At 31.4% G+C, this 16,513-nt stretch overlaps 1 protein-coding gene across 3 annotated transcripts in view; it reads left to right on the top strand.

Annotated features, from left to right (window-relative positions):
- Cul3 (cullin 3) overlaps nt 1-15,264 on the top strand; it is an 81,631-nt gene extending 66,367 nt beyond the window's left edge. For all 3 annotated transcript variants that reach the window (XM_078018094.1, XM_078018093.1, XM_021729997.3), the window contains 5 exons: nt 152-248; nt 1,719-1,853; nt 9,130-9,316; nt 12,366-12,511; nt 14,790-15,264. In XM_078018094.1, the coding sequence (XP_077874220.1) occupies nt 152-248; nt 1,719-1,853; nt 9,130-9,316; nt 12,366-12,511; nt 14,790-14,921 (697 nt within the window). In that variant the 3' untranslated portion in view covers nt 14,922-15,264. The remainder of the gene's footprint in view (nt 1-151; nt 249-1,718; nt 1,854-9,129; nt 9,317-12,365; nt 12,512-14,789) is intronic.
- The last annotated feature ends 1,249 nt before the right edge of the window (nt 15,265-16,513 follow it).

The following is a 16,513-nucleotide window of genomic DNA, read 5'->3' as shown; positions in this document are numbered from 1 at the left end:
GAAGAATTGAAACAAAAAGTAATTTCCAAGATGTCATTTTAACTTTTAAGGTCCCCCTTACATGTATTTTTGTTCAGGATTGTTCCCCTGTAGTATGTAATTTAATATGCAAGTTGTGTGATTCTCTAAAACCTAGTTTGATTTGCTGAAGGTTCTACCTAGCCAAACACAGTGGTCGACAGCTCACACTCCAGCATCATATGGGTTCTGCAGATCTCAATGCCACTTTTTATGGTCCAGTTAAAAAGGTAAATGTTCACAGTTTGAACATTCTAAGTAACTTAAAAATTTTGTTTATATAACTGACCTGGGTAAACAATTTGTTTTATTGTTAAACCTGCCTTAAATATAAAAAAGTTTAAATATTCAATTTCATTTATAAGATTAAACTTGAGATAATGTAAATAAATATAAAGAAACTTGAGGTAATAATGGGAAAATGTAAGTTGATTTGAGGGCATACAGAGCTGTGAGCCCCTTTTAAAAATTCTGTCTTTTATAATCCCTATTGCTAATCAAAACCAGTAAAATTAGGACTTGAGATTTAAGAAACACACATTAGCAAAGTCATTAAAAAATCAATAATGCATCAGTGATTCGTCTTCCTCTTAAAAAAGTAGTTGACTTTTTAATATCTAAAATCATTAGTTTTAAGAGTAATAATTTGTTTTCATTAGTTTTAATCAAATCAGGGTCATTTGCCATAAAACTGAAAATTAATAAAAGACTTAGAAAACATTAAATAAAAATATTTAAGTTGTTATCTGGGCAGCAAATATGGTTTTGTAGTTGTTAGTAAGTGTGTGTGTGTGTGTGTGTGTGTGTGTGTGTGTGTGTGTATTTATTTGTATGCAGTGCAAAGAATTGAACCCAGTGCTTCACACATGCTAGGCAAGCATTCCACCACTGAGCTATAACCCAGTCCTAGTAAATGTTTTATTTCAGATTTTAATTAGAATCTTCTCATTTTCCACGTGTTATGAGTCACTATAACACAAAGTATTTTTTTTAGTGTGTAAGTACTTTGGTTTTTATATTAAAATGTGTAATAGTCCTTGGATAATATTTATCACTATTATATATTTAAGTGGAAGAGACTAGATCAAAGATACTACAGAACAACTTTTGATTATTGCTTGTTTTCATAGAGCAGCTTCTTTCATATAGCATAGTATTTTTGTATAGTGCCAGTAAATCATTCCTTTTTATTGCTGAGAAATATTTTATCTGAGCAGTGCTACTAAGGTTTATTAAAGAGATCAATAGACTTTTAAAGCATAGTGTATATGCTAATTATTGAAGACAGTGTCATTTATAAGGGTGGTATTATCATCCAATTTTACAGTGTTAAAATAACTTTAGCTTTAAATTTAGGGAACTCTTGGTTAGTTATATGCTCGGGTAGCCACCTGAAAATATTCACAGTGATGGGGGTGTGGGGGATAGTCCTAAGTAAAGACTGTGTGTGTGTGTGTGTGTGTGTGTGTGTGTGTGTGTGTGTGTATGTGTGTGTAAATAGATTTCTTTTTATATGGGAATAAAAAGGAGTGGAGATTACAGGACTTATTTCTAAAATATATTGTTATAGATACTAGGAGATAATTATCTTTGTTATTACAGGTGAGGGAGTGGAGATTACAGGACTTATTTCTAAAATATATTGTTATAGATACTAGGAGATAATTATCTTTGTTCATATTTTTTTAAACATCAAACAGGAAGATGGATCTGAAGTTGGTGTTGGAGGTGCACAAGTAACTGGCTCAAATACACGGAAGCATATATTGCAAGTTTCCACTTTCCAGATGACCATATTAATGCTCTTTAATAATAGAGAAAAATACACATTTGAGGTATGAGTTGTTGTTATATATGTTTCTAACCATTATCTGAGTCTTTCTTATGTGAGAAACCTTAAGAGAATCTCTTTGAATACCTTAACAGAATACTGCATAAAATTGGGCCATGGAACTATAAGAATATCATGTGTTATTGGATCATTTTGTTGCTGCTTTTTTAAGGTGCTGTTTTTTAAATCGGCATTATTGAAGTACAATTTTCATATAAAAATTTCATATAATTTCACATTTTGAGTTTTAAACAAGCACCTATGTAACTTCCACTTCGGACCTAAGTATTATTTCCATATTTTTTGGTAACCCTTTTGTAGTCATTTTCATCCTATCACCCCTCGCCTCAGGCAGCCAGTTATCTGTTCTGTATTACTGTAGATGAGTTCTGCCTTTTCTATACTTTCATGAAATCTCATCATATGGGTTATTTGTGTCCCATTTCTTCCTTACATAGCATAGTATTTTTGAGATTCAACCTATTATATAATATCAGGAGTTCATTTCTTTTTACTGATGAGTGATATTTTATTATGTGTACATGCTCCATTTTCTTGATTTCTATTTGTTGATGGGCTTCTTTGGGTTGTTACCATATTTGGGTTGACATGAATAGAATTGTATGTTTGTTTTCTTTGCTTTGTTTTTAAGAAACCGCCAAACTGTATGATTTTACATTCCTACCAGCAGTGAAAGAGAGAGCCAGTTGTTCCACATCCTCTGCAGTCTTCATAGTTGTAGCCTTTTCAATTATTTAATTGTCTCTCCTGGATTTTATTTGATTTTCTTTGATGACTAATGATATTGAGGATCTTTTATGTGTTTGTAAGCCCCTTATATATATAGTTTGTGAAGTATCTGTTCACAAACTATATATAATAGTTTGTATTTAATATTATATGTTAAATATAATATGTATTTAATAGTTTTACATAATAGTTTGTATGCTAATAGGACTATTTTTCTAGTAAATTATAAAAGTTCTTTATCCTGGATACAAGTGCTGGTAAATGTGTTATGAATATTTCTTAATTCTGTCGTTTGTCTTTTCATTTTTTAATGGTAACCTTTGAAGAGAATTTTTTAATACTAACAGTTTTTTATTGTCACATTTTTCCTTTTATAATTTGTTTTTGATGTCCTAAGAAATTATTACCTACCCTGAAATTGCAAAGATTTTCTTCCATTTTTTTAAGCAGTTTTTAACTTTAATTTTTACATTTACTTCCTCACATGGACAGTTACTCGTTCCAGTATCATTTGTTAAAAGCACATCTTTTTTTTCTCTATTTAATTACCTTGGCACTTTTACCAAAAAAAAAAAAAAAAAAAAACCATATATGGGTCTGTATATTTCTTCACTGTGTAATCTGTTTGTTTGCTTGTCCTTTACACTATCCTGATAGCATAGTCAAATTTCTTTTTTTTTTTTGCTTTAGAAAATTATTATTATATGCTTTTCAATTCCTTTTTAATTTTCCCTTTCTTTCTCTGCAGTAAATTATCATTTGATTACATTAAAATCATGTAATTTTTTCCTATGCAATTAAAAGGGTCTCTTGGAGTTGAAATGAAGATCATATGGTTCTTAATATAGTTTAAACTTGAGATAGTGAATGACTATTTTATGAGGCTTGAAAATTGGTGCTATATTTGTACTTAATTGAAAGCCAGTTTTCAGATAGAGGTGAACACAGGAAGAACAAAATTGTGAGTTTGAATATTTTAGTATTCATCTCCATGGCTCCCATTTATGTGGGAGACATAATAGATGACCATTTTTGTGTGATACACTTAAAATTTTTTTAAATATATGTGTCATAAAGTGGCTAAGTCAAGAGGGTTTTTCCCCCCTATATATTTAACAGGTGGATCTTGCCTAGAGCATAACCTTAATTTTTATACACAAGTATGTGTGATTGGGAGTCCTAAGAACATCAATTACATTATACCTTACTCAGACATTGTAAGGCTTTTCAAACAGTTAGAATTATATTATCTCTAACATGTTTTGCATAGATATTTTAATCTGCAGCTTTCATAGATCATATGAACTCTAAGCAAAATATACTGCTTGATAAATAACTTGATTTTCAAAGGTCTGTTTTTTAAAGAACTGGTAAAAATAATGGAATAAGCAAAAATATAAATTTGTTTTCTGAAGCCATTATTAGTATTGCTATAATAGTGATTCAAGCTTACTCTTTCCATTCTCCAGTTGGGTTGAGATCATTGGTGCTAATGAGCAGTTATTAAGTAGAAGATAAAATTATCTAATATTCCCCATTTTAGCTAAGTCACAAATCTGAAACCTGATCTTAGGGTACCTAGAATTCCATGCAGTGCCTCCCTGTGGCTCCAAAGCCTGCTTGCTCACACCTCAAATCCAGTACATAGTGAGAAGACATGAAATTTATTTTTACTTGTGCCATGTGTTTCTCTATACTCTGCTGCTTATAGGAGATAGTTGAAAGTGTTTAAAAATTTTAAAGGGAACTCATCTTTATCTTTGTATATTCTTGACTTTAGTAAGATGATGTGTTATATAATACTACATATCAAATCTCAAAACTGAATGATTTAAAAACAAAATTTAACAATTTATAATCATATTTTCTATGGGTTAGGGATTCAGGAAGAGTTTGAGATCTTTTATGAGGTTGCATTTAGATGTCATCTGGGGCTTTAGTCATCTAATGGTTTGATTAGGGCTGGAGAATATACTTCCAAGGTGGATCAGATGGCTGGAAAGTTTGTTTTGGCTACTGTTAAACAGCATTAGTTTCTCTCCATGGGCCTTTCTACTTAACTGATTGTTCTCAAATCCTGGTGGCTGACTTTTCCCAGAATGGGCAATCCAGGAACACATACAGTGTCTTTATGACTGAGCCAGCTGCGAAAGTTGCATACTGTCCCTTCTCATTTTCTTGGTTTCCCAAATCACTTGTAGAACAGTGAGAGGACCATACAATGTTAAAACATACCAAGATTATTAATGAGCTATCTGGAAGCTAGGTACAACAGGTGGTGTCAATTTGCAGTGTCACATTTAATCCATAGTAGGATGCTGCAGTCTTTTCTTTTTTTATGTTTTGCATGAATAAAAATTTTTTGTAGTTTAGAATACCTAAAACGAGGATGTATGGAGATATATATAGTAATCTTATACCTTGGATTTTATAACTAGCATTTGGTTTTCAAGAAGTATGGAAAATAATACATATTTTTCTTAATATTGTTATACTTTTAAAATATTTTCTAAGAATAAATTTCAGTTATAAGGACTTATTATGGACATTAATGGGAAACAGAATTGAAATAGAAAGAGAAATAGAGAGACTGAAAAATGGAGTATATATATATATATTTTTTTTTTCCTAATTTTCCAAATCTTTGTCCTTGCCCATGTGAGACCCAAGTTTACCATCTTCCCTTGGAGACTATCAGTTACTTCCTCTAATAAATTGCCTTGTTGGAATGGGTTTCTGTTCTTTATAATTAATGTGAGGCTAAAAGAACTGAATATACTATGTATACAACCAGAGATAGGAAAAATTGTGCTCTATATATATAATAAGAATTTGCATTCTGCTGTCATATAAATAAAAATTTACATAAAAAAAGAATTGGTAACAATCATTAGTGATATGACTTCACGATATGTAAAGGAAAATGGTTGAAAATATAAGGAGAGATAGACAGTTTCACTATCATAGAAATCACAGGTTTACTTGTAAACAGAAAAAAGGAGGGATGTAGATTTGAACTGCACAGAGAACTTCGGATTCAAAAAGCAAAATACACTCTTGGGAAATATCCGAATCTGACATAGCCTTGTTATCAAAACTGAACAAAGAAAATACTAAACAGAGAAAGTAATAGGTTATTTAACATAAATGCATAAATTTTAAGTATTAATAAATTATATTCAGCCAGGTATTGAAGGACTAATGCACTGTGTTCAAACAAGATCTATTAAGTCCATCCACACTTCTTATTTCTAGAATGTGGCACCCTTAGCCACCTAAGAATGGAGTGAAATGTTCTTAATATTATAAAGTTGTAGTTAAGAGAAAATTGAAGCACAACAATAAGTAATAATAAAATACTAGATATCTTCCTATTGAAGTTAGGAACAAGGTAGGATGCTTACCTTTCATACTACCTTTACACCTTGCTCTGCAGTATCTAGCTAATAAACTAAGAAAAAGGAGTGAAATTTATAAATATTAGGAATTTAAAATTTTTTTAAATCTTTCAACATTACATTGTCAGCTTGGCAATGTGTGATAATTAACTTGAGAGAAAGCATTCTCTGAGTTCTGTTTGTTAAAATCACCTTTTCTGTAAACCAGCATTAATTAGGAAATGACATGAGAGAAAAAGGGTATTTTATCAAGAATGATAATCTTCCTAGTAATGATTCTGCAAGATAAATCAATCGTTTGAATAAACAGTCCAGAAGCAAATTGATATATATTCGTGCATGTTTAAGGTGTGATAAATTTATCATTTTAAATCAACCTAACTTAAAATAATTGGTGGTTCATTTGAGGTAGAAGGGAAAGGGGTAATAATGGGACCTAATTCCACTTATCATATCATATACAAAGTTAAATTTTAATGTGAAAATATATGCATAAGCATAAATCTGTAAAAATAATATAAGAGAATATAGAGTATGTTAATAACCGTGGCAGGAGATACATTTTTATAAAATCTATTACAAAAAGGAAAAAACTCATACATTTAAACAATTCTGTTCCTGTGTGAATATATATACCACAGTGAATTTCTCCTGTATATGTATTTATAAAGCACCAATTTAAAAAATAGTAAATAGGGCTGGGGTTGTGGCTCAAACGGTAGCGCGCTCACCTGGCATGCGTGCGGCCCAGGTTCGATCCTCAGCACCACATACCAACAAAGATATTTTGTCTACCGAAAACTAAAAAATAAATATTAAAAATTCTCTCTCTCTCTCTCTCTCTCTCTCTCTCTCAAAATAAAAATAAAAAATAGTAAATAGAACGAAGATCAGTAGAGCAGAGGGAAGGAGGAAGACAGGAAAAGAGGAAGGTACTGGGGACTGAAATGAAGCAGATTATATTCCATGCATGTATAATTATGTCACAATGACCCCCTCTATCATGTACAACTATACTACAATAATAAAAACATTCTAAAACTAATAAAAACCTCTATATGATGAAATCTCATAAATTAAAAGTCTAGGCAAAATTAACAGAATTGAAAACTAATATATAAAGAGCATCAAAAATCAATATGGAAACATACAATTTAGTAGAAAAACATGTAAGGAATATGGCTAAACAAAGCACAGAGGAAAAGTTACAGATATCCTGCAAATATAAAAAGACTTTTTTTTATCCCAGTGATCATGAGACATACAGGTTAAAAAGAGAACATTTAAAGCCCAACCATTGTCAAAGAAAAAGAAAATTAGTATTGAAGATGTGAGGGAATGGATACTCAGGCATATTGTTAACAGGGCTTAATATTTTAAGCAACTTGAAAGAGAGTTTCTCAGTGTCCATCAAATATAAAATATTTATCACTTTGAGAATCCAAATACCTTTCTAGAAGTCTACTTCAGAATACCTGGCTATTTGTGCTCAAAATCAGAAATGCATCACAAAAATTTAATTACAGTTTCATTTTCCTTCTGTATGATGATAAAACAGTATAATGGAATGCCTTGTGGCTTTAATCTGTCTTAACATGGGAAATCTGAAAATCAATAGAAAAAAACACCATGGCCAGGCGTGGTGGCACACGCCTATAATCCCAGCAGCTCAGGAAGCTGAGATGGGAGGATCGCAAATTCAAAGCCAGCCTCAGCAAAGCTTAGGCACTAAGCAACTCAGTGAGACCCTGTCTCTAAAATACAAAATAAGGCTGGGGATGTGGCTTAGTGGCCAAGTGCCCCTGGGTTCAATCCCTGGTACTGCCCCCACCCCCCAGCAAAACCAAAAAACATCCTGTTGTGGTTCCATGTATGTTTAACACTAATACTGGTAGTTAAGTGGATATTTTCGTGTACAAACATGTGTATGTCTGCATTTGTATTCATGTATTTATAGATGAATGGGAAAAGGCATCAGTTGTTACATAATGAATTGTAATAGTTACTTCTGGAAATAATCTGCAATTTCAAGATATTGCCTAAGAAGTTGTTTCCAGTTTCTTTTTTTTTTTAATATTTTTTTTAGTTGTAGTTGGACATAGTACCTTTATTTTACTCATTTTTACATGGTGCTGAGGGTCGAACCCAGGGCTTTGCACATGCTAGGCAAGCGCTCTACCACTGAACCATAACCCCAGCCCTGTTTCCAATTCTTTGATTAAACAGTAACTAAAATAGTTCATTTTATCATATGCATAATTACCATCTCCATTTTAATAGTACCTATTTTATTTGGAGGAATGATAAGAGTGTACAATATTTGAAATGTGTAAAGTTTAATGAATGTTTAATAAAGTCAAACAGATAAATATATAGCAAAAGATTATTTGAAGCAAAGGAATATTTAGAATCAGGAATTCACATTTCTTTGAATCCTTGTACTCAATTAAATGTCCCTGTTGTCTTATGAGGAGTAATTAATATCTGTGTACAATTTCTTTGCTGTCTGATAAGACATAAGAATAATGAATTTAAAATATTTTATTTTTTCCTCAGCTGCTTTTTGAAATTTTTTTGTTTTATTCATACCATAATATGTAGCAAAGTTATTACCTGAACTTCCAAATGTCAATGTATTTCTTACTGATATTTATATTTAATGTTAATTTCCAGGTATTTAAACGTTTCATTTGTCACACAGGCAGTAAATATTGTCAATTGGATTCTAAGTTTTGATTTTTATTTTGTTAGCCTGAAGTCAGTATTACTTTGTTTCTTTATATAAAAGACATTGCTAAGAAAATCTGATTAGCAGTTATATGTGGTTAACAGTTTATTTGTATCTAAACATTAAAGCAGGTTCTTAACAATCTCTGTGGAATGATATTTTTAAAGTAATCCTGTCTCCTGAAGCAAAAATGTACACGTGTTCTTAATATTTTATAACTTCAATCACCCTTTAGTTTGTTCAAATGAGATTTTAATGATGAGCCAATAATATTCTTTGTTATAAACTATTTCTTGATTGGAATTACCTCTTTCTAACCACTGCTTGATCATTTTCTTCTCTAATTAACTAATCTCCTTTAATCTTTCAAAAATTCTAATTTTGTCAATCTGGTAAAATTTCAGGAAATTCAACAAGAAACAGATATCCCTGAAAGAGAGCTGGTTAGAGCCCTACAGTCCCTCGCCTGTGGTAAACCAACACAGCGGGTTCTTACGAAAGAACCAAAGTCAAAGGAAATAGAAAATGGTCACATATTTACAGTTAATGATCAGTTCACATCCAAACTACACAGAGTCAAGATTCAGACAGGTATCTGGTAATTATATATTTCCTCTGGAAAAATTCTCATCTGCTAAATTTATTCCTTAAAAAAAAGGAAATTAATGCTTTTTTTTAACAAAATGTTCATAGTGCTATATGACTGACACTTGGCATAAGAAAAATAGCAGGTTCTATTAATAATATGTTCATATCAATATATGGTTGAATCCAAGTACAGTAATAAACCTTTTAAAAAGTAATTGTAGTGTGGAAAAGTACTTCTTTCTATATGTTTTTCAACAAATGAACCATGATTTAACTTATGGTTTATATATAATTTAAATTTCAGAATCTTAAAACCAATATTAATTTAAAAACATGCAATGTTTTATGACAGTCAAGTTTTACAGCCTTTCAGGTTGATAGTGAAAATACTATATTATATATTTAACATAATGTAAGATGTGGGGGTTTTTTTAAATGTATTTAAGCAGAAAAAAGGACACTTAATTCTTCCTGATATTTGAAAGTAAAGCAGCTTGCTACCTCATTTCAAAACTAGCATTTAGATAAGCCTTCTACTGCTAATTCATCTATTACGGTGGATAAAACTGTTTTAAAATAAGATAAACATCATTTTTAAATGACTATAATTTTTAAAAATGTATTTATATCATACATTAATAAAGATAATATAAAATTTTTTTGTGTTAAATATAGAGTTGATTACTAAAGTAGATTGACACAAAAACTTTTGGTTTCCTTATTGACGTTTTTGTAAAGCGGAGTGATATTTTGGTTAAAGTTTTGATTCCTATGTGTGATAGTCGCAAACTGTATCATTGTAATTTTCATTAGCCAAAATTAGCCATATCTTTGTGACATACTGTTTGATAAAAACAAAACTGTCTAATTATGAGCATCATGAAATAAAATTTCTTTTTCTCTAAATGAAAAACATGTATTTGGGGTAGAAATAGGTTTTATATTTCAGGGCTTGTTTGTATTCTGGATCTGGAGAACATATAGGAATATGTATCTGAATCACCTGGCTTCATCTTACTTTACCCTAAATAAAAAATTGCTTTTGTAATTCCAGGTTATGATGTCCAGCATAGTATTATCTAAAAATAATCTTCACTTCATGGATTTTTTAGTTTGGGGTGTTAAGTGTGCGTGTGCATGCATGTCTGTGTGGGATTTTAGATGTAATGAAAGTAGGAATGTAGTCTATATAAGGAAGGATTTGACTTATATAGATATCTCTTTTAAGTTTTTTTCATTGATGAAATTCTGTAAAAATGTTTTTCATTTGGAGATGGGTTTTAGGTGATCTTGGTTCTTATATTTTTAGTGAAAATTTTTTCTTCAGTGATAAATATTATGACCACATCAGTTTTCTTAAATTGTTAAAAGCTCAATAATGTAATCAAGGACTCAGACTTTAGCCTAACCTGTTTATACTGTTTTTATTATAGCCAGTAATAGAAACTTTAGCAAAAAAAAAAATTTAATTTAAAAAATTTTATTCATTTGTTTATTTATTTTTTTTAATTTTGGAAAGAATTTAGAGTCCTCATCATCAGCAACAGTTTCCATAATTTAAAATCTGCTCCAACTACCCATCTGTAGGTACATAAAGATACAGATACATGTGTAGGCATCACCTTCAGTTACTCTTCTTAAGTGTTAGGCTCCTGGGAGTGGCTCCTGTACTTAATATTTTAAAAAAGAAAAAGAAAAAATTGTAATTCAGGATGTATCACCCTAGTCTTCCCATTTATCTTTTTTTGTAGGAATTTAAGGAGTATACCCAGATTCACATGAACCAAATCACTTGTTTTAAAATAATTTTTTCCTAATTTTTTATTTGAAATAATTTCAGATCCACAAAAAAATTGAAAAATACTGTAATGGACATCAGTATGTCTATAACCTATGTTTACCTAAACAAACCTAAATTACCTTAATTAAAATTTTGTCATACTGACTTTCTCTTTTCTGTCCCCCTTATATCTCTTTTAATTGTTTTTAACCTAAAAGAATCTCTCTTTGTGTTTGTGTACATGACATTGACTTTTTTCAGGAAAAACTTTATTCTTTCTTTGTAGACTATATCATCTGATCTCTCTCTCTCTTTTTTTTTTTTTTTTTTTTTTTTTGCCAAGATTATGATGTCTTAGCAAATGATGCTGGATGCTCTATTCTTTACCAAGGGATTCTAATTAGAAACAGCTAAATGGATATGCTCGCTAGAATGATCTTCTTAATTGTACTGTCTCCTGCCCATGCCCAAATCAGCAGTGTTCCTTGCACTTCTGTGTAATTGTCCAGTCCCTTCTTCCAGAAACTTTACATCTACGTCCTTTTAATGACCAAAAACTGACTTGTCTTCTTTGCTGCTTCAATTAGAGCAGAGTTGTGCAAGAAAGAAAATGCTGTATTTAACCACTTAGCAGTTGCTTTGAAGACCTATAGGAAGTACAGAGTGAGATTCTCCTAAAAATTGAAATATGGTTTGGTAATAAGGTCATAATGAGAAATTGTTAGATAATAGGAGATTTTTAGCAGGTATAAATGAGTTGTTTTACTGTTAAGGAGTTTCTTTTACTGACATTTTAGTGGTGGTTTTTAATTGATGATTTAGCTGCCAGAATCTTAACTCCACATACTCTTTTCTTCCCTTAATGTCTTTTAAGAGATTATTGCTATATTCTAAGGAGGAAACAATAAGTATTTGCCTGTGTAAAATATGTTTGGTGAAGTATAACTTGAAGCCATGGTGTGGTAAAATATTAGTTGAGCCCTGGAAGTCATAAGCAGTGAAAATTGTTTCTGCTAAAGAATAGCCAGCTACCATTTTCCTTCCAGAAAAGGACTTGTGTTTTATAAAAATGAAATTGATTTTGTTATCTCTGTATAGTTCCTAATTTATAGAAAGAATAATTTAGAATTGAACATTGAATGTTTACTTTTTGATAAATGTGTGTGTGTACTTGAAGGTTGAAATTAATTTTTCTCTGAAGATAGAAATATAGGTATGCTTGTGAACCAAATTTTTCATTACATTTATGGAAAATATCTGTTTCTATTTTAGTTGCTGCCAAACAAGGTGAATCAGACCCAGAAAGGAAAGAAACAAGGCAGAAAGTAGATGATGACAGAAAACATGAGATAGAAGCTGCTATAGTGCGAATAATGAAATCTAGAAAGAAGATGCAGCACAATGTTTTAGTAGCAGAGGTAAGGATACTTCAATACTTGATGAATAGAGAAAAGCAGAATAACATTATTAACAAATTAAGGAAGTACTGTTTAATTGAAACTCTTTGTGTATCACTTCTCATTGAAAACAAGACATTTGACAAAACGTACACACTGGAAGAACTAATGTATTTAAGATGAAAGGATAATAATGGCACAAGAAGAAGAATTATTGCTATTTTAATATCTTTATGTAAACAAACTACCTGTATTTCTGAAAACTAATAACAGTTGCCATATATTGAGGGTTTGTATTTCACACATTGGGAAAACTAAAAAGGGGGAAATCCATTAAAAGACTATTGAAATAGTAAGATGACTAGGGCCTTGGTAAAGTATTAATAACTAGTGAATCAGGATGATTGAGAGGTAAATTTGACAGGATCTGTTCGCCGATAATGAGTGAGGAGTTGAACCTCTTAGGTTTCTGGCTTGAGAGGTTGTTCCCTTTAACTGAAAAATGATATGTTCCAGATGTTAGTTAATATTATTTTGCACAAGTTTGCTGTATTGTATTTTATTAGAGGCATATCCATAGGCCAATTGGAAGTCAGAAGAAAGGTAAGAACTAGAATTCACTATATGGGAATATAGTTAAAACCACAGATTTTCCCAGGAATAACATGGAGGGCAGGAAGAGAAACAACAATAGGGTAGTCCCCCTTTCTTACCATATAAAGAGCAGTGATATGTGCCAACCAAGGCATGACATAAGAATGGATAAATGTGCATATAAGAGGTGAGAATTTGTGGGATTTCAAACAAATGGTCTCTTTTGTGCAGTGCTTAGTCGAATAACTTAAAAAGGAACTTGTCCGAAATTTCTTTTGAAGAATGGTGCTCAAGAATTTGCTGAATGTGAATCTGTAAATTTATATTGGCATACATTTTGTAAATGGCCAGCTGTAGCATGAAAGCATCTGTAGACAATACATAAACAAGTTGGCTATATTTCAGTGAAGTTTTATATAAATAAGCAACAGGCTGTATTTGGCCTGTGATCCACTTTGTTGGCTCCTGTCCTGTGAATACACGGTATAAAAACTGCAGTTTGACTCAGCAGGGAGCTGTAGTAGATGGAAAGTGAAGTAGTAGATGTAGAATGTAGGTTTGATCAAAGGGTGTTTATGGAATAGGACCAGAGAACCAGTCAGAATTATAGGAACTGTTGATAGTGTAGCTGAAGTGATTTTGAATGTAGTCCAGGCTCTGCAAGGAAGGAAGAAATGTCAAAAGAAGCTATTCATAACCTGAAAGACAAAAGTGGGTCAAAGAATTGGAGATCTCAGGTGGGTTGAGAGCAAATTTGCTGATACTGGAGTGATAATCCTGGAAGTATGACAGATTTTAGTTACAGAGTGAAGTACTGAAGTTTCATATTTCAAAGAATTGATCAATCCATTGTGACTTTGAGAAATGAACTGATCAAGAGTAAAAGAAAAGATGGCTTATGAATGAGTGGATGATCTGCAAGAGAGGCAGGATGACTTTTTGGAAAGAGCATCAACTTTGAGGTCAGAAAGGTTTAGATTCATCTCTCCTGGCTCTGTTACTTACTACTTATTCACGTCAGTTTTTTCTGTGGCATATTTCCCTCCTTTATAAAATAAGACAGCCCCCTTTTCAGTGTAAAGAGCATTTAAATACATTAATGTGTGCAAAATGATTGACAAATAGTGCATAGCAGGTTGTGGCTGCTGCTGTACTTACTGATGACACAATACTTAGGTTCTTAACCACACGTGGAGAAACAAATGACAACAGTAGTACTTAGTATGGATGGACATTATTCTAAGACATTGCATGTATTAACTCAATTAATGTATATAACTTCTTAAGGATCCAAAGCTAGTAAGTGATAGAGGTGGGATTTGAACCAGGCAGTCTGGGTTCAGAATTTTATGCTCTTAAGTATATTATGCTATCCAAGTTCTATGAAACAGGAGAGTATAACCCAAAGGTCAACCATTAGTAAACAGCAAAATGATTAAACTGTAGGGTAGTATGTATTCATACTAATATAATCCAACTAATTCAACTGCTTATTCATTTTAACATTCACATTCAAATAGAATTGCATTCTAATCATGCATTTTCAAATAAAATCCTTTTGAAATTTTCTGTACTTTCAACTTTTTTTTTTAATCTTAAAATGATACAATAGTTCTATTCAAAGATAGAAATTTTTGTGTTTTTAAATGAAAATGTTAATTTTTCTGGTAGAATTAGTCTTTATCCCTTTTTTTTTTTTTTTTAGGTAACTCAGCAGTTGAAGGCACGATTCTTACCAAGTCCAGTTGTTATTAAGAAACGTATTGAAGGACTTATTGAGAGAGAATATTTGGCACGAACACCTGAGGATCGCAAAGTATACACATATGTAGCATAAAATGTGTTCAGAAATTTGATTTATTCTTGGACTGTATTCTTCGCATGGACTGGGAAGTTCTTTTAAATCATTAATATTAAGACGACCATCTCTTCTATTAAATTACAGTACCGTGTTCTAGACCATTCAGATCAAGCCTTTACTCCCTTTGAGAGTTTTCAACATCAAATTGATTGAGCTTCAGGCTTTACGACGTTTATCCCCGTAGAGATCATCTTTACAGTTTCTCGGGAAAATGTGAATGTGCCGCGTTTTGTTTTCAATACTGTATGAAAACAGGAAAAAATAAAACAAAACTTTAGAAAATACAGCTCATTAAAATAAAATTGTTGGATTTCACTTCCCCAGGTCTTCAGTGTTGATGTAAATGTGTTTCTGTAGTGTTGCTTATTAGCACTTTGCTCATTGTGTAAGTTGGGTAACAAAAATGGCAAAAGAAATGCAAAATTCCCAGTTATCTTGCTCTGCTTAAAACATTTCTTTAGCTAGTCTTATTTAATTTAAAGATTTGATAACTACACAAAGACCCGAGCTTAGAATTTGAGCATGCTTCATCCTACCACTTGCACTTACTAATCTCATAGCCTTATGACCAAGAACCTTTGTTTTGGGCTCAATACATACCCTGATTTGTTTTTTCTCTATTGTAATTTGAGATTTCCCAAAGTCTTATAATGATTAGGTTTTGTTCTGAGTTATTTCTAGAGAAAGAAAATATTTTAGTATGTATAAATTGTACAATAATTTTTTTGCTGTTGTACTCACTGCTAATAGTGGATTGTATAGGGTGGTGTTTTTCTTTCATTTATTGTGGACAAAAATAAATGAATTTAGTATATACATGCCCACTAATTCAAGTATGTCAGAGCACAAAGTTGGCAGCTGGTTATATTTAATTCATCCCCTTTGAAAAGCACATGCAGTCTATAGTTTGTTTATAAATACCTTAGGTTCCCTCCATACACACACTTTAAATATATATTTTGGTGAAGCTGTAGTACACTTAATTTTCTGTCTTGAAATGCAGTCTAATGATGCAATAAATAAATATCACCTTGATAGTTTTAACAAAATCTTTAGTTCCTTACAGCTATGTTTTGGAAAGTGATTAAGCAATATTTTAAAAACCTGATGATTCTTGGATATTTAATAGCTATTATCCTGAAGAGTCATAATTTCATGTTTTCAAAGGTGTGCTTTGTGCTGAAGATTCATGTCAGTTATCCTGTGCTTCCAACCATCACCAATGTTTTTTACCAAATTGATCTGCCAAGGATTATAGTTTGCTTTATTTTAACGTCAGAATATTTTTATGGTCAGTTTTATTTAATTTTGTTCTCATAAGACAATGGTTCAGATATGTAAGTGGGGAGAACCACTATAGATTTCCTATGGATAGAATAATGAAATGTTGTAAGTTCAAATAACCAACCCTCCATTGAATATCCATACTGTTGATACATTTATTAGGCTGTATGTCTCAGAAGACAATTTCTGTTTAAATTGATGATAAAGTTACAACAACTGAATTCTAATATGGATTAAAAACTACACATAAATATTTTTCCCCACGTGTCTTGGGTTATAATTTT

Source organism: Ictidomys tridecemlineatus, chromosome 7, assembly GCF_052094955.1.
Source record: "Ictidomys tridecemlineatus isolate mIctTri1 chromosome 7, mIctTri1.hap1, whole genome shotgun sequence".
NCBI classification, from domain to species: domain Eukaryota; kingdom Metazoa; phylum Chordata; class Mammalia; order Rodentia; family Sciuridae; genus Ictidomys; species Ictidomys tridecemlineatus.
This window is presented reverse-complemented; position numbering and strand designations above follow the sequence as displayed.